The following is a 25542-nucleotide window of genomic DNA, read 5'->3' as shown; positions in this document are numbered from 1 at the left end:
CCTCGCCCTACGCTCGAGACTTGGTTAAAGCTAAAAATAAACGTACAGCTTAAGGCTCGCCCTACGCTCGAGACTTGGTTGAAGCTAAAAATAAAGCTACAGCTTAAGGATCGCCCTACGCTCGAGACTTGATTGAAGCTACTAATAATCCTAAAGCTCGAGACTTGATAGAAGCTACAAATAATCCTAAAGCTTAAGCCTTGCCCTAGGCTCAAGACTTGGTTAAAGCTAAAAATAAACGTACATCTTAAGGCTCGTCCTAGGCTCGAGATTTTTTTGAAGCTACAAATACTTTTAAAGCTTAAAGCTCGCTTTAAGCTCGAAACTTAGTTAAAGCTACAAATATTCCTAAGGTTTAAGGCTCGTCCTACGCTCGAGACTTGGTTAAAGCTTAAAATAATCCTGCTGCTCGAGACTTGATTAAAGCTACAAATAATCCTAAAGCTCGAGACTTGATAGAAGCTACAAATTATCCTAAAGCTTAAGCCTTGCCCTAGGCTCAAGACTTGGTTGAAGCTTAAAATAAACGTACATCTGAAGGCTCGACCTAGGCTTGAGATTTTTTTGAAGCTACAAATACGTTTAAAGCTTAAGGCTCGCCCTACGCTCGAGACTTGGTTAAAGCTTAAAATAAACGTACAGCCTAAGGCTCGCTATAGGCTCGAGACTTGGTTAAAGCTACAAATAATCCTAAAGCTTAAGCCTCGCCCTACGCTCGAGACTTGGTTGAAGCTAAAAATAAACCAAAGCTTAAGGCTCGCCCTACGCTCGAGACTTGGTTAAAGCTTAAAATAAACGTACAGCTTAAGGCTCGTCCTACGCTCGAGACTTGGTTGAAGCTAAAAATAATCCTAAAGTTTAAGCCTCGCCCTACGCTCGAGACTTGGTTAAAGCTTAAAATAATCCTGCTGCTCGAGACTTGATTAAAGCTACAAACAATCCTAAAGCTCGAGACTTGATAGAAGCTACAAATAATCCTAAAGCTTAAGCCTTGCCCTAGGCTCAAGACTTGGTTGAAGCTAAAAATAAACGTACATCTTAAGGCTCGTCCTAGTCTCGAGATTTTTTTGAAGCTACAATTACTTTTAAAGCTTAAGGCTCGCCCTAAGCTCGAAACTTAGTTGAAGCTACAAATATTCCTAAGGTTTAAGGCTCGCCCTACGCTCGAGACTTGCTTGAAGCTAAAAATAAACGTACAGCTTAAGGCTCGCCCTAGGCTCGAGACTTGGTTGAAGCTAAAAATAAACCAAAGCTTAAGGCTCGTCCTTTGCTCGAGACTTGGTTAAAGCTTAAAATAATCCTGCTGCTCGAGACTTGATTAAAGCTACAAACAATCCTAAAGCTCGAGACTTGATAGAAGCTACAAATAATCCTAAAGCTTAAGCCTTGCCCTAGGCTCAAGACTTGGTTGAAGCTAAAAATAAACGTACAGCTTAAGGCTCGCCCTAGGCTCGAGACTTGGTTGAAGCTAAAAATAAACCAAAGCTTAAGGCTCGTCCTAGTCTCGAGACTTGGTTAAAGCTACAAATAATCCTAAAGCTCGAGAATTGATTGAAGTTGGAAGAGAGAAGAGCAATGTATGAGGGGTAATTTAATGATAAGGGTGGGCGTTAATTAACATTACTTTTGATTTTTCTTTGGGAAATAATACGCAAAAGCCACAATGGGAATAATGAAAACAGGAAATAGAAGCCCAGGCACTCAAGAGAGATAAAATGTTTGCGAATATGTACCTAATAGCTTAAAAGGTTTTTTGTATTTTTAGTTAAGACATTTGTATTTTAGTTGCAAGAATATTTTATATGGATCCTTGAACCATGCTGCATCAAGAAGAATAAATAAATATTAATAATATGGCTAATAATATACCTTTGCTTTTCGTCACCGCTGATGAATCCGCTAATTTCTTTTCATTAGAAAATTTAACCCGCTTCTTTGGATTGGAAACTAATTCATCCATGAAATCATCGATTTCGCTATCAGAAACTGAAGCTTTCCTTTTCGCTTTTCGATCTAATAGAAAAAAAATTATTATTGTAAATTCGTCTTATCAATTTTGAATAAAACCCAAAAAATTAAAATGTTTCAGTTTTGTTTTAAAATTTTTTATAAATTGAAGACATTTACAATAAAAGTTTCCACACTATTTTGCATGTGAGTAATCTGGCTAAAACATACCATTGTTTTGGTTCGGAAGAAAATCATCAGTTGAAGCACTAGATTCGGGTGAGGCAGCAAGGCTCTTCGAATTGTGACCTAACAAAAATCAAAAATATTATTGTTGATCCATCATTCAATTTGTGAATATAACTTTATTCCAGCTTAACTCATCACAAAATTAATGAAAAGGTTTTTAGTGTCGTTCTTTAAGACTTAGTAGTCAATATGACATTTAGATTTCCATTATTTCAAATCTATCACGGAGGATTAAAATCCAAAAAAATAATTAAATAATTTACTACCTGACCAAAGTATTATTTCTAACTTATTTCATATATTCTGTTCACAAATAAAATGCTTATACTGTAAAACCTTGTAAAAGAAATCTTTAATTTTAAGACAACGAACTCAGAATCTGTCACCTAATTAATGCTCGGTGTTTTAGAGGGCTTATTGTACATGTCTTAAAGTGCAAACATAAGATAAAGTTTCAAATAAATCAGGTAAACATTATCTAAACTTTGTAGAACGTATTATAACTGAAATGTATAATCTTCAAATAATAAATACTTTACGTTGAAATAAAGATAAAAATTTTAAATGTTAACCACTTGAGCAGCATGGCGTTCCAGACGGCATTGCGTTTACAGATGATAGCAGCAAAAATGTGAAAAACCACGAGTATAATTATCAATATATCGACTGTTTTTCGATAAAATCGAATACCTTGAATAAATATTAACCGATTTGGCTTATTCTTTTTTTTAAAAAGAATTTTCTTAAACTTTAATAAAACTGTATTAATTTTAACACAAAATTAAATTTTTTGTAAAAACTATAAAAATATGAACGCCAAAAATAAGTATTCGAATGCAATTTTTCACATTTTTGTTGTTTACGGTTTATAGATAATTGTAAATCGTTCTTAAGTCATGAAATGCTAATTAAAAATTTACTTTGGATGGACGAAAGGAAATTAAAAAAAATTGGGCGAACAAACTTATAAATATTATTAAATAATGGAGGTGGACCACAATTCCCCAATCTCCCCTACTAATATAAAGACTAAACTATATTTAAACTCATTACTTAAATTTTATTGTTACAACCTTTGCATGGAAAAATGCACGAGCTCTCACTCGCGACGCCATTTGAAACACTATGATGCTCAAGTTAAATCATAATTAATTGAGTTAAATAAATACCTATATTAGGAGTTTGGGCTTTTTTCAAAACATCGGACATTTCCACTATATCAGTTGCCGCCGTCGGTTGCTGATATATCTCCTTATGGATTTTCAAATCATGACCCATAAACTTTGCCACTGTGCTGATTCGTTTTTCTGAATAATTTAAGGAGCAAGTTGTAGCCAAGTGTTTACGCAATGCAGTTCCTCTGAGAGTCTCGGGTTTTTTCGCGCCACAAAGGTTTGAATATTTTCTTAATAGATCGCAAGCTTCCAAGGATTTGAATCTATTTATATCTTTACCAGGCACAGCGAAAAAATATGTATTTTTTTTATGAATTCCTGCATCCTTCCGAAACTTTTTAAGAAGTAGCATGCATTCCAATGATCTTTGACAAATTAAAACGGGAACTGGTCGGTCCTTTTTCCCACGTATAAGCAGACGCTTGTATTCCGAAGAAGCTTGCTTCCCTCTTTCTGGTAGATATTTATACAAATCATCGCTTTCGTCAATTTCTAATCGATTATTGAAATCTTCAACAGTTAAAAACTGCATTTCACCACGACGCCTTCGGTTAAATACCATTAGGTATATCAAGACTGACTCACTTAAAATTTTCCAATTTTCGATCGAAAATGTTTTCTGAAGTGACTGGAATGATTCATCGCGTAGCTTTGTTAAATAAGAGATTAAATTACTTATATCATCTACATTTGGAAGGATGACTTGTTTCTTTCGCTGCATGTCGATCTGGGTTTCAGCAACATTTTTGTTAACATAAATTCCGAATTTAGTGTCAAAAACAACCATAAAATCTTCAACCAATCCTTTTTTTGTCTTGTCCATAAGAGTAATATACTCACATTTTAGAATCAGGCTACATTTTCTAAGAGCCGTTCCTAAAGCAGATGCTGTGCTTGGGGCTGCGTAAATTTGCGTTTCCTCATTAAACCCTGCGACAATATTCACAGCTTCCAACACGTTATTAAAGAAGCTCGGGTGAAATGCTGCCGCTAAATCGTCGATTTCCGGAACAATTTGTTTTAATGCTAAGACGAATCTGGCGAGTAATCTTAACTGAGATCGGATCATGTTATCTTGTTGAGGTTTCTTATACTTTACCGAAAGCAAGTTTCCAAATAGAATTATTAGCCTATCGTATCTAATAATGTTAGTAATGTCGTCTTTTTGAAGAACAGGAAGTATTTTATGTCTCATTTTGTAGCTCGCATCTTGATGTACTCGTCCGATTTGACGTGCGGCGTTTTGTAAAATGCATCTTGCATTCGATGAATTCGATTGTGTGCATTCTGCATAATGGTGACGAATGTTGTTCCTAGTATAAAATCCGTAACATTTGGGGCAATTAACAAACTCTTCTGCTGTTTTCTTTAGTTTTAACTGTGGTCTTCGAACCGTTATTAAGAATCCTTTATTGTGATCTTCACTAGTGTTGTAAATAAAATCCCCCTTCTTTCTTAAAACACCAATTGCTTTACGTTTTTCATTAGTATTTTTTTTCATGGACATGAAATTTTTTACTGCAGGTTCTTCTTTATGACATCTTCTTAAATGGCGCGCAATCTGCAATTGCAAAGTATTACAAAAGCAGCAAAAGTGTTGTTTTGATTTCCCGGATTTACCCAAGGATGGAGGAACTTGCATGCTTTCTGCCGGTACAGCTGACTTTTTAGAAAGAGCACATAAATAAGAAAAAGATGTATTTGGTTGAGACTTCTGAGCAGTACTGTCTTGAGTAGAATTCAAGGTACTTTCAGAACTTTTGTTTAAGACCTCTTCTTCATCATCGAATTCTTCTTCATCAGACTCATCTTCATCATCTTGGGGTAAATAATCTTTATCGCATAAATCATCTTCATCATCATCATCCTCCTCATTTTCTGGGATTTCAATAATATCTTCGAATTCTGCGACCGTAGAAGATTGTGAATAAATTTCCGAATTTGACAACTGATTAACTTCAATTAATGTACTTTTATCGTTGATTGTAGAAGCTAATAATTTTCTCTCATTGGGTTTAATTATAATGGATTCAATTATTTTAGGTTTAGTAGAACGAGAGGGATTTAAATCAGTATTTCCAAAATTGTTGTTAAGAACAGAACCAATTGCTTGACCATCTGAAATAATAGTGGCGGCACCAGTTTGAGTAAAATTGTCTACATCGAGTTCATTTATAAATCCTTGAAAGTTATCACTAACTATTTGTTCAGAATTTTCATCAACAAATAGAATTTCACAATTTGCAATGTCTACAAATTGGTCCAGATTGCTCACTTTTTCAGTATGTTTAAAATGTTCTTGTAAATGAGTAAGTACTTCTACTGGTTGATTATTACATTTAACGTTGTCGTCACCAATGTTTAAAAATTCAATTTGATTTTCAGGAACTGAAATCAATCTACTGTCAAGCAGAGATAATTCCTTAACTGGATGAAGTAAGTGAGTCGGAGTTACAAGGGGTTTTTCTATTAATTCACTGTTGCAATTATTATTAATTGGAAACTCTTCTTGCTTCTCAGGTATCATAGGAGATTTACAACCAGTTGAAGAAATTTTCTCAGAGGAATCTGCTAATGAATTTCCATTTATTTGTTTCAACTGTTCTGACAGTTGAGGATTATTTTTGTCGAGATCATTTTTCGATGGATTATTGTCATCATTGCTGCTTAATATTTTAATTGGTATTTCAGGTACTTTGTCCAAGGTACTGTCAAGTGAAGATTTCTTAACGGGATGAATTGTTAAATCTGCATTAATATGTTCGGACTGGTGAGTATAATTTTCCAGATGCTTATATATTAATTCTCTGTTGCAATTATTATTAATTGGAAACTCTTCTTGCTTTTCAGGTATCATGGGAGATTTACAACCAGTTGAAGAAATTTTCTCAGAGGAATCTGCTAATGAATTTCCATTTATTTGTTTCAACTGTTCTAACAGTTGAGGAATATTTTTGTCGAGATCATTTTTGAATGGATTATTGTCATTGCTGCTTAATATTTTAATTGGTATTTCAGGTACTTCGTCCAAGCTACTGTCAAGTGAAGATTTCTTAACGGGATGAATTGTTGAATCTGCATTAACATGTTCTGACTGGTGAGTACAACTTTCCAGATGCTTATCTTTTAATTTACTGTTGCAATCATTATTGATCAAAACTTTTACTTCTCTTACAGGTACTACGCAACATTTACTGAAATGTGAAGACTCTTTTTCAATGGTATGAATTATACAATCTCCATGTATAATTTCAATCTGTTCCGGCAAGAGAGGAGGAATTTGATTATTGACGCCATTATTAATTAACATTCCAATTTGTCTTTCAGTTACTACAGCAAATTTACTGTTATGCGAAGGGGATTGATGAACGGTTTGAATTACAGAATTTCTATTTTCAAGTTGAGTCTGTCCTGATAGAAGAGATTGATCTTTGACAAGTTCACTTTTAACGTGTCTGTGACCATCATTTTTTACTAAAACTTCTATTTCATTTTCAGGTACTACGGTGTCTCTACTATTATGCGAATATGATTTCTCAATAGAAAGAATTAAATCCTCATTAATATTTTTTTTTAGGTGAGTATCAGCTTCTACATAATTATTTTTGAATTTACTTTCGAGATCATTACTAACTAAAATCTTTTTTTCCTTCTCAGGTGCTTCGGTGCATCTATTATAATGTGAAAAATCTTGTTCAACAGAATTAATTGAAATATCTCCATTCGTGTTTTCAAACTCTTGTGATTGGTGAGTATTTAATTTCACCGATTTATTTTTGAGTTGACTGACATCATCATTTCGAAGTAAAACTTTTAAATCCCTTTTAAGTTCTTCTGCGGATCTACAACCATGTGAAAGGTTTTGCTCTTCAGATATCTGGAGTTTATGTTTTTCATTCACCTCATCTTTGTTGACAATAAAAGTTTCCGATTGAATTAATTTACGTGGTGAGGTAGAATAGGCTGCTTCATGATCTAAATAATTAAAGAATAATAATAGTCGGTGTATATACATTGGTAAAATTTAGTTTAGTTTGGATCAAAATTCAGTTTAATAGAATATTAAGGGAAGGTTCCCATTGCGGAGGCCAAAATCAACACAAACTTTGACAATGTTCTACGGGGAGCAGTTATGACTTAGAGATGTAATTTTTTTTCTAAATAAAGATACATCCTTGAACTTTTAAAACATATGTGACCGGGACTGAGAAAAGGGACCTACTTACCAAAATCAACTTTTCGAGAAAAACGCCTTTAAAGTTTTCTATCCCAATAAATTAGATTTCTTGAAACATTTTACATTTAAATTAACATGATGAGTGTTCTTTATGTATTTTTTTATGCTGAATCCGATTTTCATGGTTAAATAATTGTTCAAACAACCCTGTAATTGTTATAAACAATTTATTTTGCAAAAGTCGAATTATGGAATTTTCAAAATTAATTTAAAAGACTTCCGGATGTCCTAGAGGTCTGAAATTTTTTATGCAAGTTCAGAACTGATACAATAATGAATAATTCTGAACTCTACAATAATCCATAGTTATTTTTTGACTTGCACAACCAGGTTGCCGATGACGGGGTATACTTGGGGATCATCTTCGAGAAATTAAGTCGAACTTTTTGTAAATGGTTTAGGCATTCAATTTAAGATTTAGGGAATATATTCTTGACACTTAGACAACCAAGAGTAATTTTTGTCTTAAAATTACTTATATTTTCATAAAAAAAATTTTAAAAAAAAATTTTTTTAAAATTTGTTTAAACAATTAAAAAAAATTTTTTTTAACAATCTGGACTGATTGCATTGTATTTCTAGGACCTTAAACTATAAGAAACCATCATAAAAAAATCGATTTTTTGGTAAGTAGGTCCCTTTTCTCAGTCCCGGTCACATATACACTCGAACGCCGGTTTAGCGGACTGTCTGGGGGAGTCGTCCGTTAAAGCGAACAATAAAAACTATACCTGTAACGAGAAAGGACAAAGAAAATCTTTAATCCCAACCCAAAAAGTCTGCTACATCGGTGTCCGCTAAACCGGAATTTGAGTGTATTTCATGTAAAAAAATCAAAATGGCGGCCGATATGACGCTTAGTAAACAATGTTTTTTAGACAAGGGAAACGGTGGGCACTTTACACTGCGCAATTTTGAGTCTAAAACAAAAACTCAAAAAGTTTTACGAAGATGATATCCTCAAGAATACGCTATACCTATAAAATAGTTAAAAAGTTAACAAATGACAAAATGGCAGACACTTTTTTAAAAAACTGCGTTTTTGCATTATTTTTTCATATTTGACCTCTTGTAAAACATCTCTAATGTTAACAATTGGATCATATTATAGGTATAACCCCATCAGAATTTAGTTACCTTTAATCTTGTTTCGAGAAAAATTTGTTTAAAGTTTTAGAAACATTTTTGTTTAATAATTATATTCTTTGACATTCTTGTTCAATTTGCGTATATGATAAATTCTTATAGGATTTTAGGGTTCCTGTTTAAGATTCTGATGTCAGATTTGCAAAATTTTTAAAAATCGATTCGATTTGCCTGATATTTATTACTCAGTCCTCGGGACGCCGGTGAGTTCAAGACTCTATAGAAACGAAACTATTCTTTGGGTAAAAAAGGGCTTTACACACTTATTCTACACATATGTGACCGGGTCTGAGAAAAGGGACCTACTTACGAAAATCATCTTTTCGAGAAAAACGCGTTTAAAGTTTTCTATCCAAATAAATTAGATTTCTTGGAATATTTTATATTTAAATTAACATGATGAGTGTTCTTTATGTATTTTTTTTTGCTGAATCCAATTTTCATGGTTAAATAATTGTTCAAATAACCCTGTAATTGTTATAAACAATTTACTTTGCAAAAGTCAAATTATGGAATTTTCAAAATTAATTTAAAAGACTTCCGAATGCCCTAGAGGTCTGAAATTTTTTATGCAAGTTCAGAACTGATACAATAATGAATAATTCTGAACTCTACAATAATCCACAGTTATTTGTTGACTTGCACAACCAGGTTGCCGATGACGGGTATACTTGGGGATCATCTTCGAGAAATGAAGTCGAATTTTTTGTAAATGGTTTAGGCATTCAATTAAAGATTTAGGGGAAATATTCTTGACACTTAGACAACCAAGAGTAATTTTTGTCTTAAAATTACTTATATTTTCATAAAAAAAATTTAAAAAAACATTTTTTTTAAAATTTGTTTAAATAGGATGGTGACTGTCTTTTCGGGGCAGGCGGCGAGAGGGGAATTCACATGCTTTTATATGGGATTAAAACTGCAAATACCAACTGTTTTAATATATATTTTAAAAGTGAAATATGCAATACTTAATATATTAGACATAAAAAATAGTATTTTTAATAATTCCAATTCATTATTCTTAAAAAATATTTTAAAAAATAATTATTTAATTAGGTAAAAAAAATTTTGTAAAAAAATGTTATGAGCATGGAGATCGTGACAACAGCGCATTCCATATGCATGCTAGAAACAGTGTTGGTAACACTGAATAAGATTTCATTCGTATATGATTACATTATGCGACGTTGCCACGTTTCTGTGTATTATGTTAGAGAGGTTAGAAAATCTGTAATTTTACGTCAGTTTTAATGTTATTTCTAAAAATCAGGACAGTCGGTTTAGTCAATTATTTTTTTAAATTATTCCAAAAGTATTAAGGCGTACTTGCGTTTGCGAAGGCAAAAAATGGGCCCCACTTGAATGTTTTTTTTTCACAGTCATTTTATTTAAAATATTAAAAACGATTTTTGCACCTTAAAGTACATTATAAAAACTAAAAAAAGAAAATTTTTTTTCGATTTTTAACCGTTATTTACGATTCGTAGAGGGCCCCAAACATTGCGATCTCAAATTTTTAAGAGTTTGCGGTGCCCCGCATAGAGCCTCTCCTGACTGTCTAAAATCAAAAAAACAAAATTTATTCTTTAGTATACATTAATACCTAGTGGACGTATATGATGAAATTTAAAAAAAGTAAAAAAAAACGAAAATGCGGTACTTTTAAAGTCAAAAATTCAAAAGATCAAAATCATCATTTCTTAAAAATTGACTTTAAAAGTACCGCATTTTCGTTTTTTTTACTTTTTTTTAATTTCATCATATACGTCCACTAGGTATAAATGTATACGAAAGAACAAATTTTGTTTTTTTGATTTTAGACAGTCAAGAGAGGCTCTATGCGGGGCACCGCAAACTCTTAAAAATTTGAGATCGCAATGTTTAGGGCCCTCTAAGAATCGTAAATAACGGTTAAAAATCGAAAAAAAATTTTCTTTTTTTAGTTTTTATAATGTACTTTAAGGTGCAAAAATCGTTTTTAATATTTTAAATAAAATGACTGTGAAAAAAAACATTAAAGTGAGGCCTATTTTTTGCCTTCGCAAACGCAAGTACGCCTTAAACTTTAAAAGAGTATGATTTTTAAAAAAAGTTTAACTTTTTTACACAAGTTATTACCAAAATAGTGCACTTTACATAACACTCCCCATAAGAGCCCATATAAAAACATGCAATTTCAACAATTAAATTTTCAAAAACGGGACAGTAAAAAATTAAAAAAAAAATTGTTCTATAATTTAGACATTCTTAACCCTTAAACCGCACCCTGGGTGTGCGACACCCATATTCTAGCTTTTTACTCTAATATTTCGGTTAAATTCGTAAAAATTGAACATGTGTCGTTATTGGACGATACATTTTGTACTTAACTTTATGTTCCGTGAGGGACATTAGTCTCCCAAGTGTCTTTGTGTATTTGATAACTTTATGAAGTTGTCGGCGAAAAATTTCTGCTTGTTTGACACCCAGTTTTTGGTTTAAGGTAATTTCAGTAGTTTTAAAAAACTCTTTTTTAATTATTAAAATTAAATAAATGATTATGAAACCTATTTTCCTTCAAAATAGATGTACTGAGCTATATAAGATAATTTTTCCAAAAGATAATATCCTATTCCAGCTTGGAGAACACACTTAAAAGTACCCGGGTGTCGCACACCCAGTGTGCGGTTTAAGGATGGATTCGGCAGTGTGCGGTTTAAGGGTTAACAACGAGTTTTTCCAAATTTCAAAAAATTCTTAACATTTTTATTTCAGTCACCATCCTCCTTAAACAATTGAACCGCCGGATCGTAGAAGGGCATATAGCCCATTTGAATTACATTGGCTATATGCCCTTCTACGATCCGGCGGTTCAATTGCAAAAAAATTTTTTAACAATCGGGACTGATTGCATTGTATTTCTAGGACCTTAAACTATGAGAAACCATCATAAAAAAATCGTTTTTTTGGTAAGTAGGTCCCTTTTCTCAGACCCGGTCACATATATAACTTTCAAAAAATGGAATAAAAAAGAAATCGGTTTTTTTTACTCCTGCAATGGGAACCTCTCCTTAACATAAAAAACGTTTTTTTAAAAATTTCTGTAGAAGATGAATTTACAACAGTTAACATGGAAAATTAGATGCTTAAGGGAGAGGGTGTTCGTTTTTAGGCATTAGAAATCGCCTTTACGGGACAGCAAAATCTTATTGAGGGTACGTGTTATTAGTTTAATATACAATAGATATATAATAAATATTAAGCAACAAGAGATTAAAAGCAGAATGTAAAAAAGTAAATTACTTATTACCAGTAGCAGTAAGTAAAAAAAATTAGGTTGGTTTTATTCTAATGGCACTTACCACACTCACAAGTCGATGTGTCTTTGGATACACTTAAACGAGTTGACTGAAATACATTTTCATTAAATCCATTAGGGTCAGTTGAGCTGTTCATCCAAGTCTCTCCTAGTATGTCTAATAGCTCGGACGCACCACTGTGCGGAGCACTAGTATTATTTGACTCTGTATGTGAAAATGACAAATTTTCCAAAACTACACGTGCATTCTTTAGTTGTACCGATGAATCAAAAAGAACACGATCTTGCGATAAATTCATTGATCCATTTAATGGTGTAGAATTGCTGTTAATTTGAGACGTTTTAAAAGAATCTATAGACCCGTCTAACCAGCTCCCTTCTGTCCTATTTAAATTTTTAATTTGAATTTCGATTTCCGGATCCAATTTTTCTAATAATACGAAAGCTTCCTTCCAATTTTGATGTGCAACTAAAACATAATATATTTATTTAGTAGGGGAGAATGGGAAGTTGTGAAACGGGTTTTGTTGTCGGGTCAAAAATATTATAAAAAAATTTTCTTCTTGAATTCTATGATACAGAACGGATTTAAAATTTTGCTTATTTTTCAAAAAACTGTTTTTGATTTTTCAAAAAAAGGTGGGGAGTTGTGAAACACCGATAGAAATTTCAAAAATTCCTCCATATTGGATAAAAACTTTAGAATACCCACCTATACTTAAATCAAATTAGATTTATTATTCTATTTTTGTGGTGGCATGACTTTAAATGGGCTGTATTGTGCCATAGACTGTCAAGGAGTTAAAAATCAATATTTAAATTACTTGCAATATTACATGAAACATTGGAATCATTCATGATTAATACTAAAGGCTTATAAAAATTCTAATTAGGTTAAACTAACATCATCTCCTTCTGACGCTGTTTCATTACTCCCCACTTCCTTCAGTTTCAAAACAGCCATTAATTTTTCAAACATCGAATTTTATGCAAAATTGCATTTAGTATATCGAAAGGTTATTACATTCGTTGGGAAAAAAATATTCAATCGATTTCAATTTAATTATTATATTCATTGTTCAACAAAGAATTTTGTAAAACTCATGGAATTCGGTTGAAACTAGGGTTACCAGGGTTACTAGGCTTTTAGAAAATGTCCAGCTTTCGTACGGCTTTTTTACTCTTTGAATTAACTACAGTTAATTCAGCTATTATATACATTCTTTATTTTATATAAGACCAGCGCCTCAGACGGCCTTTGGCTGTCTTCGATGCTTCTGTCCAATGTTCATTTTTGTTCAATTTTTAAAAGTTCTAATATCATTTTTTTAATTTATTTTTTTAAATAAAATTTTACTTTACTTAAAATATTTTTCTTAAGTACACTGAGAAAAGAAAAGCACAGAATCTGAATTCGACATAGTTCAGCATCAGTACCCCAGGTTGAACGCAGCAGCAGTGCCACTATTGGACAGATTCTGTACTCTGAAGCACATATGCTGTACTTTGAAAAATTTTGAAGTATAGATTCTACGCTTTAAGTTCGCCATATTGTGTCCGCCATTTTGAATTTTCGAATTTTGACTTCAGATTCGTAATCATCGACGTCAAAATCCCCTAATAACAAGTTCTGAGTCAATTGGATTATAATTTAAAAATTTTGTGTCTTATTCCTTTCCTTTTTTGATTAAAAAAACCCTTTAGTTATAAAAACATACATTTCAATGATTAAAATCAAAATCCCAAATGGACAAAATATAGACCTTAAGGGCTCTTCTCCTTTGTGGGACACTCATGACATTTTGCTCGTTTTTGCTTATATGTTAAACAGGTTATAATTATATCGACAACTCTTGTATCATTCGAAAAAGAATCCAAAATTATTATTAATTTTATACTAATGTTGAATATAAAATAGTAATTAACCAATTTTCAAGATGGGACACTCATGACAGTTATTTAATTACATTAAAATCTTTTTTTTCTGCTACAGTGTAAAGCTGGCACATTTGAAAACACTATATATTTAATTTTTTCAGTTGATTCGTCGTTATTTTCGGGTGCGAATTCGTCATAAAATAGTTTTTTGATCACTGGATAAATGTTTAGAAACGCATTAATACAAAATTTTGCATTCAAAGTAAAATAATGTAAAAGTCAGGGACACATCATTTTTATTTTTTTTAAAGGCTAAATCTTTCATTTAAATTCATATAAGTACATAAAAATAGAAAAACCAATAATATAAGACACAAGACGAAATGTACATTTCAAAAACGACTAGACATGACCTTAATAAGAGTATTTACAATTCCTTTAATTAATGTCCTATTACTGGACGACAAAACATTTAGGCACCTGTCCACTGGCTCAAGATTATTCAGTTCGCAATTATATATTACCTCAAATAAATGTTTCCAGGCCGGGCAGGCAGAAAGGATATGATATAAGCTTTCTTTCTCAAGGTTACAAAAAGTACAATATGCATCAGAGTCGAATACAAATTTTCCATTGTTAAAAACAATTCTAGAAACATGTTTATTCAGGAGTCGGCACTGAGCAAAAATTTTTTTATAAAAAATAGGCATACTCAAAAAAAGGTAGTTTTGACTCCTTGTCTCATTAAAAATATGGGGATAAATCTCTAGGCTTTTAGAGTTTCTAAGACTCTCCATGTCGCGCGATCTAATAAAGTGCTCAAATTTCTCTAGAACCATCTTCTGGTCAAGGTAAAAATCCTGCGGGCTCATTTTGTCCCACAGATTCGATAGGCCACACGGGTCAAAAAATTCTGATTTTAGTCGAGCAATCTAATTAAATTTATTACTTGGGTTATTTTTCGCAAGTTTTAATAATTTTTCAAAGCATATTTTGGGGTACCGAGAACTACTCATTAAGTAAATTTTATTGATCCAGGATAGATTAATTTTGAAAATTTTATAAGCAAGGTGTAGACTTTTTGTTTCCAATCTTACCGCGCAATTCGGAGTGCAGATAGGAAGGTTCAATAATCTTTTAAAAAAGGACAGTTGAATCCTCTCGATAAGCTCTACGAAATTTATTCCCCACACCTCGCAACCATAAAACAATGTGCTCAGTGCACAACTTTGTAAAAGGTTAGTACAAGATTCCCATGAGCTTACCCCGACCGAGAAAATAGTTCTTAAGATCGAGCCTACTGCTGTATTAGCAGCACTACTAAATTTTTTAGCGGCTGGCAAAAACGAGCAAGAGTTATGAAAGGGAACTCCTAAATAAACATATTCATTTGTCACTTCCACATAGCTCTCGCCAAATTTAATTAATTTAAACCTTTTTGCCTTCGAGTTACCGGACCTGGTAAAAATTACAGTTTTTGTTTTATTAATGTTTACTTCTAGCTGATTCAAGACACAGTAATCATGTAAAGCTCTAAGCTTTTTATTAAGTTCAATCGGTGAGTCAGCCAGGAGCACATAATCATCAGCATAACCCAACATATTAACTTCAGTAGAACTGTCAATCGAAATTCCTTTACAATCGCGCTCAATAAAAAAATCCTCCATATCAGAAATGAACAACAAAAACTCAAGTGGGCTGAGAACCTCTCCCTGCAATACCCCTCGCGTAACATTAACATTTTTAGTAAAACCGTCATTCGTTCTAATACAAGTGGAAGCCTTCGAATAAAAATCACGCTTAATGTTAATTATTTTAGAACTTAGACCAAGATAATATAGCTTATTCCATAAAAGTTGGTGAGAAACAGATGGGAAGGCCCCTTTAAAGTCGATAAATGCGGCGTAAACAACAGAGCCCGGGTTGCTTAAATGAATCTGAATAATTGACGAAAGACTAAATAGGTTGTCTACACAACTTCTTCCTTTCCGGAAACCTGCTTGTGATTCAGGGATGAGATTTCTATTTTCTCCCCATAAAACCAGTCTATTGCACAAAATTTGGGTAAAAATTTTTGCTACGCAGTTCGCTAATGTAATTGGTCTATAGTTGTCAGGATCCATGGAATCACCTTTCTTATAAAACATAATAGTGGACAAATTACCCCACTCTCTAGGTACCTCTTCTAAATCTAAAATTTTATTAAATAAATTGTTCATATATAAAATCCAGTTATTAGGCAAGTTTTTAAAAAAATTGTAGTTGATTCCAAATCAATAGGCGATTTTTGGTACAATTTAGGCCGGGATGCGTTGATAATCTTCCAAAAGTGAGAAGTAGATTTACAATTGTTCACTGCATCAACTCGAGCCTTATCAAATTTTTCTTTTTTAGACTTAATAATTTTTATATATTTATGCTTTTCTTTATAATATAAATTTCTAGATAAGTTTGAAAATTTATCACCCTTGCATATCATCAGCGCATCCTTAACACGTTTTTTAGCTGACCTACATTCCTTATCCAACCAAGGTTTATTCTTTACAAAGTTATTGTTATTTACAGAAAAAGTACACATTTCTAAACTTGAAGCGACGTCCTTTATTATTAAAATTAAAGTCGAATTCAGCCCATTTATGTCACAATTCGTATTAGCCACTTCTTTTTTGTTAGCCATGCAACACGAAAATAGATTAGCTTTTTCATTATTAAATTGAAATTTGAGTGATTTCACATTTGAAATGTTACCAAGAACAAATGAAATATCTAAAACCAGGGGAAAATGATCTGAAAGAGTGGCCAATTGAAGGACTTGTAAACCCTGAATAAAAGGAAGGGCTTCCGTCGAGCACCAAGCCAGATCTATTACGCTCGCGCCATTTGGACCCAAGAAAGTAAAATTAGCTGGGACGTCTCCCAAGCAACGACCATTAAGTAAAATGAGATCATTTAGTTATAAATTATTAACAAGAGATTTAGCCCTGCTATTTAAAATTTTATCGAGAGATACTCTTTTACTAAAAACAGAATTAGAAAATTGAAAAGAGTCATGATCCAGTTGATTTAAATCAGCCACTCTTGAATTAAAATCACCGCCTACAATTAACGGTGTATTTGGAAAGTCAGAAAAAAATTTGTCAATATTACAGTTAAAATCATCTAAGAAAGATTCAAGACATTCATCCGGAGCAATATAGATAAGACCTAGTATAAAACAAAAATTATTCGAAATCACTGTAAATTTTACAAATATTTGATTATTAAGAATTGATATTACAGTAGCTGTATACAAACGTAAGTTGAAAATCATGAGAAGGCCTCCCTTCGCTCTTCCATACTTGTTGTTTCTCGTTGCTCGAGCCTGAATATATTTGAAATCGTTATTACAAAGTAGGGGTCTGACCAAGTCCGTCTCATTCCAGGTCTCACAAATACATACAATATCCTGAGTGTTAATATTGTTCTTAATGTCAATTATGTTATTAATTCCGTGAGCATTCCAAAAAACTATTTTACCTAGCTCCAAATTATTGCATTTATGGGATACACTGAAACCAGGATTCTGAATTGCTTTTTCCTTATTATCTCGTTGCTATTTGCCTTCGTTCAAATTCAACTTCTTAGCAGCAGGAGGACTATTCGAATGCTCCCCACCATCCGTTTATTTGGGCGTACCAGGCGATAAGAAATCCTTCATTGATTTTGAACTCGAAAGTATAGAGTGTACCTTTGGTTTCGGTCCCCTCTTCCTCTTTACACTATTAGGTTGAATGGAAAGGGAATTTTCACTTTCGGGGGAATTTTGAAGAGTGGGATCGCTTGACTTTGCTGTATCTTGACTTCTTGAAAAAGGTTTCAGAGAATTATTTAAAACAGAATCGAATTTATAGTCCTTAAGAATTTGAATCTTATTTTTAATTATTTTCGCTCTTATACCCTTATCTTGCATTTTATGGACTTTATGCAATAACTGTCTGTGCTGTTCTCTCTCTTCAGCGGTGCGGTCGTTTGCTATAAAAAATTTATTGTTTTTAAACTATTTCACCTTCTTAAATGCCAGTTTTACCTATCTTGCACCAATGAACTTAATTAATACCGGTCGATTAGGTTTATTTTTTCCGAGGCGGAAAGCATCTTCGATAGCCAGATCGGGGATATTGAGATCAATTGCATTGAAAATTTGACCTATCACTTTTATTAACTCGTTGTTAATTGCATCGGAATCTTCCAGGTTGAAGAGAACAATATTTTTTGCTCTTTGATATCTATCAGAATGAACGGAATTTTTTTTCACAGATTGTATTCTATTTTCAAGTTTGTCGAATTTACTGTTCATCGTTTCCAAAACATTGTTAATTGTAGATATTCCTTTCTTAAGTTCCGATTGGGACGAAGTGACATCATTCATTTGTGTAAACAATTGATTCCATCTCTCTTCCTCCATTGTGGACAATGTAGATGCTTAGCAATATAACAATACCTCAGAACGTAAAACCGTTATATCAAAATCCTTTCCAAAGATGCCAGGAATGATAAACATGGGTAAAAAAGAAAAGATGCACATCAAAAGGGGAATGCACATAAAAATAGGACAACTATATTCACTTCAAAAGGTGCACTGAAACGAGATGCATAGTTTAATCATTATTTTTCACCACAGAAACACGTAGTATGAAAAATAACTGTTTTCTATATTACAATTAGAAAAATTGCAGAAATGATAATTGCAACTGTTCCACATATAAAACACAAAAAACAATAGTTCACTATATCGGGTAATAAAAAATTGATAGAAAAACACAGTACATCATAAAATAACAGGAATCACTATAAATTTGAAAAGTATCAAATATTATAAATTTGAACTGATCGACAGTTCGAGCGAAACTCCGACGAACTGGTATTATACCTATTATTATATTCTTACGGAGTACTTTGGCAATTTTAGAATTCTAAACGTACGACTTACCGTTTTTATACTAGTATCGTACTGGTATGAACATACTCTATTATTTCGTACTAGTGCAATATGAATTAGATACCAATACGCTGTACTAAAATAGTATATTTCGTAACGAGGGCGAGCAGTTGCCAATTTTTGAATGAGCACTTTTTTACACGGGAATCCATATAGTTTCCTTTATGAAAGTGTATCCCATGTAGATTCCCATGTGGGAATCGAAAACGTGTTATAGTTTCTACTAATACATTTAACAGAGTGTCTATCAACCGCGAAGGAAAACCGAGAAATGGCCGGAAATTTAATTCGACCAGTAAAAATCGGGAATTTTTTCCCAAACCGGGAATTTTCTTATCTAATTAAAAAAGTTTTATTATATTAATTCGTTTTTAAAAAATTGCTTTTTTCTTTAATTTTTATTGATGTAATATTTTTATTTGGCAAAATTTAAGCCCTACATTCAGCCTACAATATAGCAGGTCTTATTTTAGATGTCGTAACGTAGGGTCTACTTGCGATACAATTAGTTCGAATTAGACTCTACATAACTCCAAAAGCTGGTGGAAAATTAGGATTAATTCTTAATACATTAATTTAAATACTACAAACGCATAAGGTACTACAAATTGTCAAATACTGTTCTGTAAATTTGAGTTAGTTAGAAATAGTATTTGATAGGAAAAGTCATTTACTGATTCAAACAGTAATATTTTCTTAATGAAATAGTTAATGTAACTAATTATTAGTTTTTCCCAATAAAATTAACCCTGGAAGGAGTAACTGGGGTGTCTGGACACCCCAAGCAAAATTCAAAGTATTCCCATCCCGTGTGGAAATTTTCTAATGGCCCTTTATTGGTTCTACCTAGATTTCCCCTTTATTAACTTGGTCCTAGCTTGTTTATCCTTGTAGGCCCTAGGTTGAAACGTCACGCTCTTCTAGCCTGGTTCTACCTAGAGAATCTAGTTAGGCCCAATAAAAGGAACAGTTTTATTAACTATTTTAAAAAAATTATTTATTCTTATTTATTATTATTGAGATTCATTATTTCATCTTTTTTTACCTACTTTTGTTATCATGTAATTTATAATACTTAATTCCTATATACTAACAGAAAACTTCAGGTTATTCTTGTCATCATAAGTCATATTAACTATTCTATTATAAATGCCTCAAAATAATAAAAATGAAGTCAGTAATATTTTCGTTGACGCAAACTGAGAAAAGAATTTTTCTAAAGATTAAGATGCAAATAATTTCTGATTTTTAATCCAATCGGGGAGGGAAAGTCAATTGAGTATTTAAAAATTGAAGTTTTTATCTCATTTCGTTGACGTAAACGTTGGAAACTTCAGTTTCATTCAACAAAATATGCGATTTTATCAGAAGTTAACAAATCCGTTAAGGGGACATTCCAGTTCAAAATGTCAAAAAAATCGATTTTTTTTTGTTTTTATTTTCGGATTTCTTATAGTGTCAAGAATACTCTCCTAAAATATTATTGCAAAATTCGAAGTAAAACAAAAGTTATACATCCTTATTCTTCGCCATGCCAAAGATGTTTTTGTATGTGCCGCGAAAAGTTTTGCTCTAGGAAGAGCTCTATCTCCTGTTAAAATACGTCTGGGGTGTCTGGACACCCCAGTTACTCCGTAACGTTAGAAAAATTGTCAAGATAAGTAAATTCAATTTTTTTTAAAAATCGTTTTTAATCAGTTAAAATCATCTGATAAAGTATAAATTGATAGGTTATGCATGAAAAAGTTGTATTTTATAAAAAAAAAACATTTTTATACAAAAAAATATACTACAGAAAAATGTAGTATATGACAGTCAAATTTAAATTATAAATTCTATATTGTTAATAATATTTTAATGTATATTAGAGGTATTAAGAATTGTTAATTAAAACTTTCATTAAATATTAATTTACAGAATCATTTCATAAGTTATTAATTTTAATGTTAATATATTCAGTAATTATTAAATTCAAAATAATTTTTTAGCAAAATAGGCATAAATTGCTTAAATAAACATTTTGTTTGCAAAAAAACAATTGTTTTATGAACTATGACCAAAGTTATCTATTTGTTAATTAATATTGTTTTCAACAATTTAAATAAATTGCATTATGCATATTATTATTTATCTGGTGCACATATACTAGACTAATTTAAATTGATTTCAATCATGTGCAATGGAAAAATAAAAAAATAAACATGATTTTTTCTAAAAATATTGTAAATTGTTAATTTTGAGTAACAAAAAAATATAAACAAATAAAAATTCAAAAATCGGTTTAGAGGAATCTGTTATAAATTTTATCTCCTTTAATTTAAGTTTCATACTCGGAGACATTTAACGAATATAATACAATTTTAATTCTTTTCTTAGGACGTGAAGAACATATTTCTTTATTAACATTTTATAAACAAATAATATAAAAAATATAAAAAATTAAAGGAAAATATTCAAATAGTGCAATTCAAGACGAGAAAATAATACATATTTTGATTTTTAAATCCGTCAACTGGAGACAATTCTCAATTAAATTATTATTGTCTATTGTATGTACGAACTATTTAATTATTTATTTCTCTGCGTTTCATTGTAGTTTTTATTTTAAATAAGATTTTTAAATAATTTTGTTGTAAATTCTACGTATAAGAAAGTGAAATTCAAAGTGTTAAATTTTTGAATGCGGGAATATTTTGAAAATAATAGGTAATACTTGGTAATAAGAGGTAATACTTGATAATAATTGGTAATACTTGGTAATACTTAGTAATACTCGGTAATACTTGGTAATAATGATAATAAGTGGAACAGGGAGTCAAGTGTACACTATTTTTACTAGTAAATTCCTCCTCGATTTTTAGTAAATATTAATTGTTTAAGTCCATTTTATAGTTCATTTTTATGATTTTCACTATTCGTCAATTGTCTTTAATTTCTTTCACTTCAGATGTTTAAATAATTATGTTTTTTGGAAGTAATACAAAACTAATTTTTTCCCCTAAAAGTGTATCTATTAGAGCTGTGCAAAATTCGAACCGAACCGAGTTTAGTTCGGTTTTGAGGCGCCGAAATGTCGAATGTCGAATATTCGACATCCGAACTGGGTTAGTTCGAATGTCGGTTTTTCGACATTCGAACTGGGCTAGTTCGAATGTCGAAAACCGACATTCGAACTAAGCTAACTCGAATGTCGAATTTTCGACATTCGAACTAGGCGAAAAAATTCGAACAGTTCGATTCGAATTATTTTGCACAGCTCTAGTATCTATTTAACTTTAAAAACCTAAAATAGTTTTTAAATTAGTCAAATTTTTAAGAAACTACGTTTTTTGTGAAAAAAGTCAATGTTGCAATTTTTTGGTGTTTTTTTGGGTTTATTGTATTCCTTACTAAAAAACCAATCAATTCATTATAATTAATTTTTTTACGTCAAATAGAAACCTTATAAAACAAGTTTAAAGTGTGGGGTGTCGGGACACTCCAGTTACTCCTTAGAGGGTGAGTAAATTAATGTACAGCTTCTAGGGTTAAATTCCCGATTGGTAGTTAAATATGGAAGTTGTAATTCACTGCAAAATTTTGTTTTCCTTGGGAAGAATTAAAATTACGAAAATACATTCACTTGAAAAATAATAATTCATTCCTGGATATGGGACACCCATGATATTTTGCCTGCATTTCGTGCTGCCATTATTATACATAGCATTTTTACATGCTTGCAAGTTGAAAAATATTAAAAGAGATTTCATTTCACGACATTCAAAAATAAATTTTACCAAAAACTATACCAAAAAGTTTTTATCCTCAAAGGACACGATTATAACAATTTAAATGAAATGGCGCAGATATGACAAAAATATTTTTAAATACTTCAATTTGGATATATTCATTATTATTTGTAGTTAGTGCTCAAGTACTTGATTCTGTTTTTACCGTATTTATTTATTTTATTTCTAATCCGGTCTTATTACCTTAATCTAATGTATTGTGTTTATATTTTATGTATATGACTGCTGGCTATAATTCCAAATAGCGATTTTAGATACCCAGTGGAATTAAAATGTTTTAAGAACGTCCTATATTTGCTAATTTAACACTTTATATACTAAACTTTAGTCCTGAACATCTACGAATTCAAATTTTTGTTCGGTGAAAAATTCTTCAAAATTAAGTACAGAATAGAAATTAGCCTGGCCATTTTTGTGAAATTATTTAATATCAATGAGTGCCGGGCTGAAAAAGTTTCCATTTCATCTAAAAAACAAATACAAAAATAATAAAGTGAATGTGTGAATAATTAATGGACCCAAAAGGTGATTGAATGTGAAAAAAGAGATTTTATTCAATTTTTGCAGTAATTTTCAATGTTTCTTTAAAGAAAAAAAATTGATTTTCAATAGATTTTCTTCAAATTTGGAGAAAATGTTTCTTTGTAAATATTTAAATGTGGTAAATATTTCAAAACTCTTTGCCATATCAAAAAACGAGATATTGTGGTTGGCATTTTTTATTTTTAACATAGGTAATCGCATGTAAAGGTAACGTTTGAACTTGAATATCTCAAAATTTAGCATCGCAAAGGGTTTTGATATTTTTACCACATTTAAAGGACACCCGAAGAGATATTTTCTCAAAATTTAAAGAAATTCTATAGAAAAACAATTTTTTCAAGAGTAGCAGCCGGAGGATTCGAATTTTTTTTAGCATCGACAAAGATTTTCTATGGTAAAAAGCACAGAAAATTACAGTAAAGCCATAAAAATTTCCAAAATTGATGAAAAAATTGTCGTTTATCATCAATTTTTCTAAAATTTAGCAACCTTTTGTACCACAGGCCGACAGTATTTACTAAACAAGAATCCAACAATACTTTTCCGAAGGTTGTTATATTATAATATAATATATAATATAATATATATTTATATTTATTATTATATATATTTATTTATTAATTTATATTATAATATATATATTATATATTTATTAAATATAATTATATATTTATTCCGAAGGTTGTTTCTATTATCAGAGATTTTGTCATAAACCGTCTCAATGTCGTTCGTCTAGACCATATTGCGAGTACTGATCTAAGACACATCATAATATTTCTGTCTTAATCCTAATGGAAATAATAAATGTAAAAATTGCAAAAGGAAACATATAGCGTCCTCAAATGATTTCCCGGTATATAAAGGACCACGCAAAATTTGCATTACTTTTGGATCCCAGTGAATTTCTTTTGTAACTTTGGGATTTGAAAGTTATTATTTAAAATAGCAAGAAATAGCAAGAACTATAAAATCCCAAAGTTACAAAAAAATTGACTGAGAGACAAAATTAATGTAAATCCTGCGGGGTCCTTTGAATTTCAAATCTCTAAATATTGTAAAAGGGGATAATCTCGAGAATCAAAACAACAGTAAAACCGACAATAATAATAACACTATTAATGATAAATTGTCTATCCCTATTTTTGAAAGGAACATGACATCCGATTAGGTGAAACAGCTTCTGCGTCGTTTCTGCGTGTTTCGAACAAAATTTCTCAAATGGAGATGAACTTTAACCCAAAGCTTAATACGAATTCAAATCAAGAGCTTCATAATAAAGATACTGCATCTAAAATTCTGACAAACTATGAAACTTGCTCAGTTGACCTGATTGCTGAGGAGATTCAGGATAAAAATACTTCCACCCCACCTCTACATCGCACTATATGATCAGTCACGATTATATGCTTTAGAAAATAGGGGTAATGGTTCGCTAATCGATCAGACTCTAGTCAGATCGGTGAAACAAATGTCGTCGTCTCTGTGCCTCAGGACTTTGCCTCTGGGGGTTCAAACCAAATGTAAGTTGGAAGGAGGAGGATTAAGAAAGGAAGGAGGAAGAATTAAGAAAGGGAAGCGCGTCGAGCCTTCTGAGTGTGTGAAGCTGCAGTAGCGGAAAGACCGTACATAGCGCTATCCACTCAGAAGTAGACGACGAGGCTATAGAAGAGACTCGCGAGATATGCTCGCGGCTCAGAAAGGAGGAGGCGACTTGCCTCGACAAAATGGAGTTGGAGGTCGCAAAGATGATAAAATCTTGCGACATTCAGAAGAACGTCAACAGAACTGTAAAAAATGGACTCAGAGCCATCGAAGTCCTGTTGAAAGAGGCAAAAGTAAAGCATGTCGAAGCCGATGAGTCGGACTTCGATTTAGCATGCGTTCTCAGCGGTGCGGAGTGTAACCGCAAGGATCGTAAGGAAAAGAAAGAGCGTTCCTATAAGCGTAATCTCAAAAGCGTCCTAAGAGATGCTCAAAAACGGAAGCGAGAGGGTGACAGTCCAGGGGAGACTCGAACCCAAACCGATAAGAGGAACAAGGAGGAAGCTCCTCCAGTGGAAACGGAAGTACCAGATCCAAAGATTCCTCAAATGGAAAGAATGGGGTCAAAAAGATCCGCAGTTCTAATCCGAGTCGGTCAAGGATTAACGTATGCTGACGTTCTGGGTAAACTTCGCAAAGAGGTCAACCCGGACGACTGCAATACGAGAATAGTAGCAGCAAAAGCTACAAAGAAGGGAGACCTTCTGATTAAGATCAGAGGAGGCTCCGACAAGGGCGCTTTCACCGCTGAGGTCACC

At 32.0% G+C, this 25542-nt stretch overlaps 1 protein-coding gene across 1 annotated transcript in view; it reads right to left on the bottom strand.

Moving 5' to 3' along the window:
* Nucleotides 1-25542, bottom strand: part of LOC122503251 — a 41763-nt gene that overhangs the window by 10641 nt on the left and 5580 nt on the right. The window contains exons 2-5 of the mRNA XM_043613725.1: nucleotides 12099-12524; nucleotides 3366-7346; nucleotides 2179-2256; nucleotides 1870-2013 (exon numbers count right to left, since the gene is read on the bottom strand). Coding sequence (XP_043469660.1) covers nucleotides 1870-2013; nucleotides 2179-2256; nucleotides 3366-7346; nucleotides 12099-12524 — 4629 coding nt within the window. The remainder of the gene's footprint in view (nucleotides 1-1869; nucleotides 2014-2178; nucleotides 2257-3365; nucleotides 7347-12098; nucleotides 12525-25542) is intronic.

The sequence above is a fragment of the Leptopilina heterotoma genome, unplaced genomic scaffold, assembly GCF_015476425.1.
Source record: "Leptopilina heterotoma isolate Lh14 unplaced genomic scaffold, ASM1547642v1 Lhet_251, whole genome shotgun sequence".
NCBI lineage: Eukaryota > Metazoa > Arthropoda > Insecta > Hymenoptera > Figitidae > Leptopilina > Leptopilina heterotoma.
Note: the sequence above shows the minus strand (reverse complement) of the source record. Positions and strands in the feature narration are given on the sequence as shown.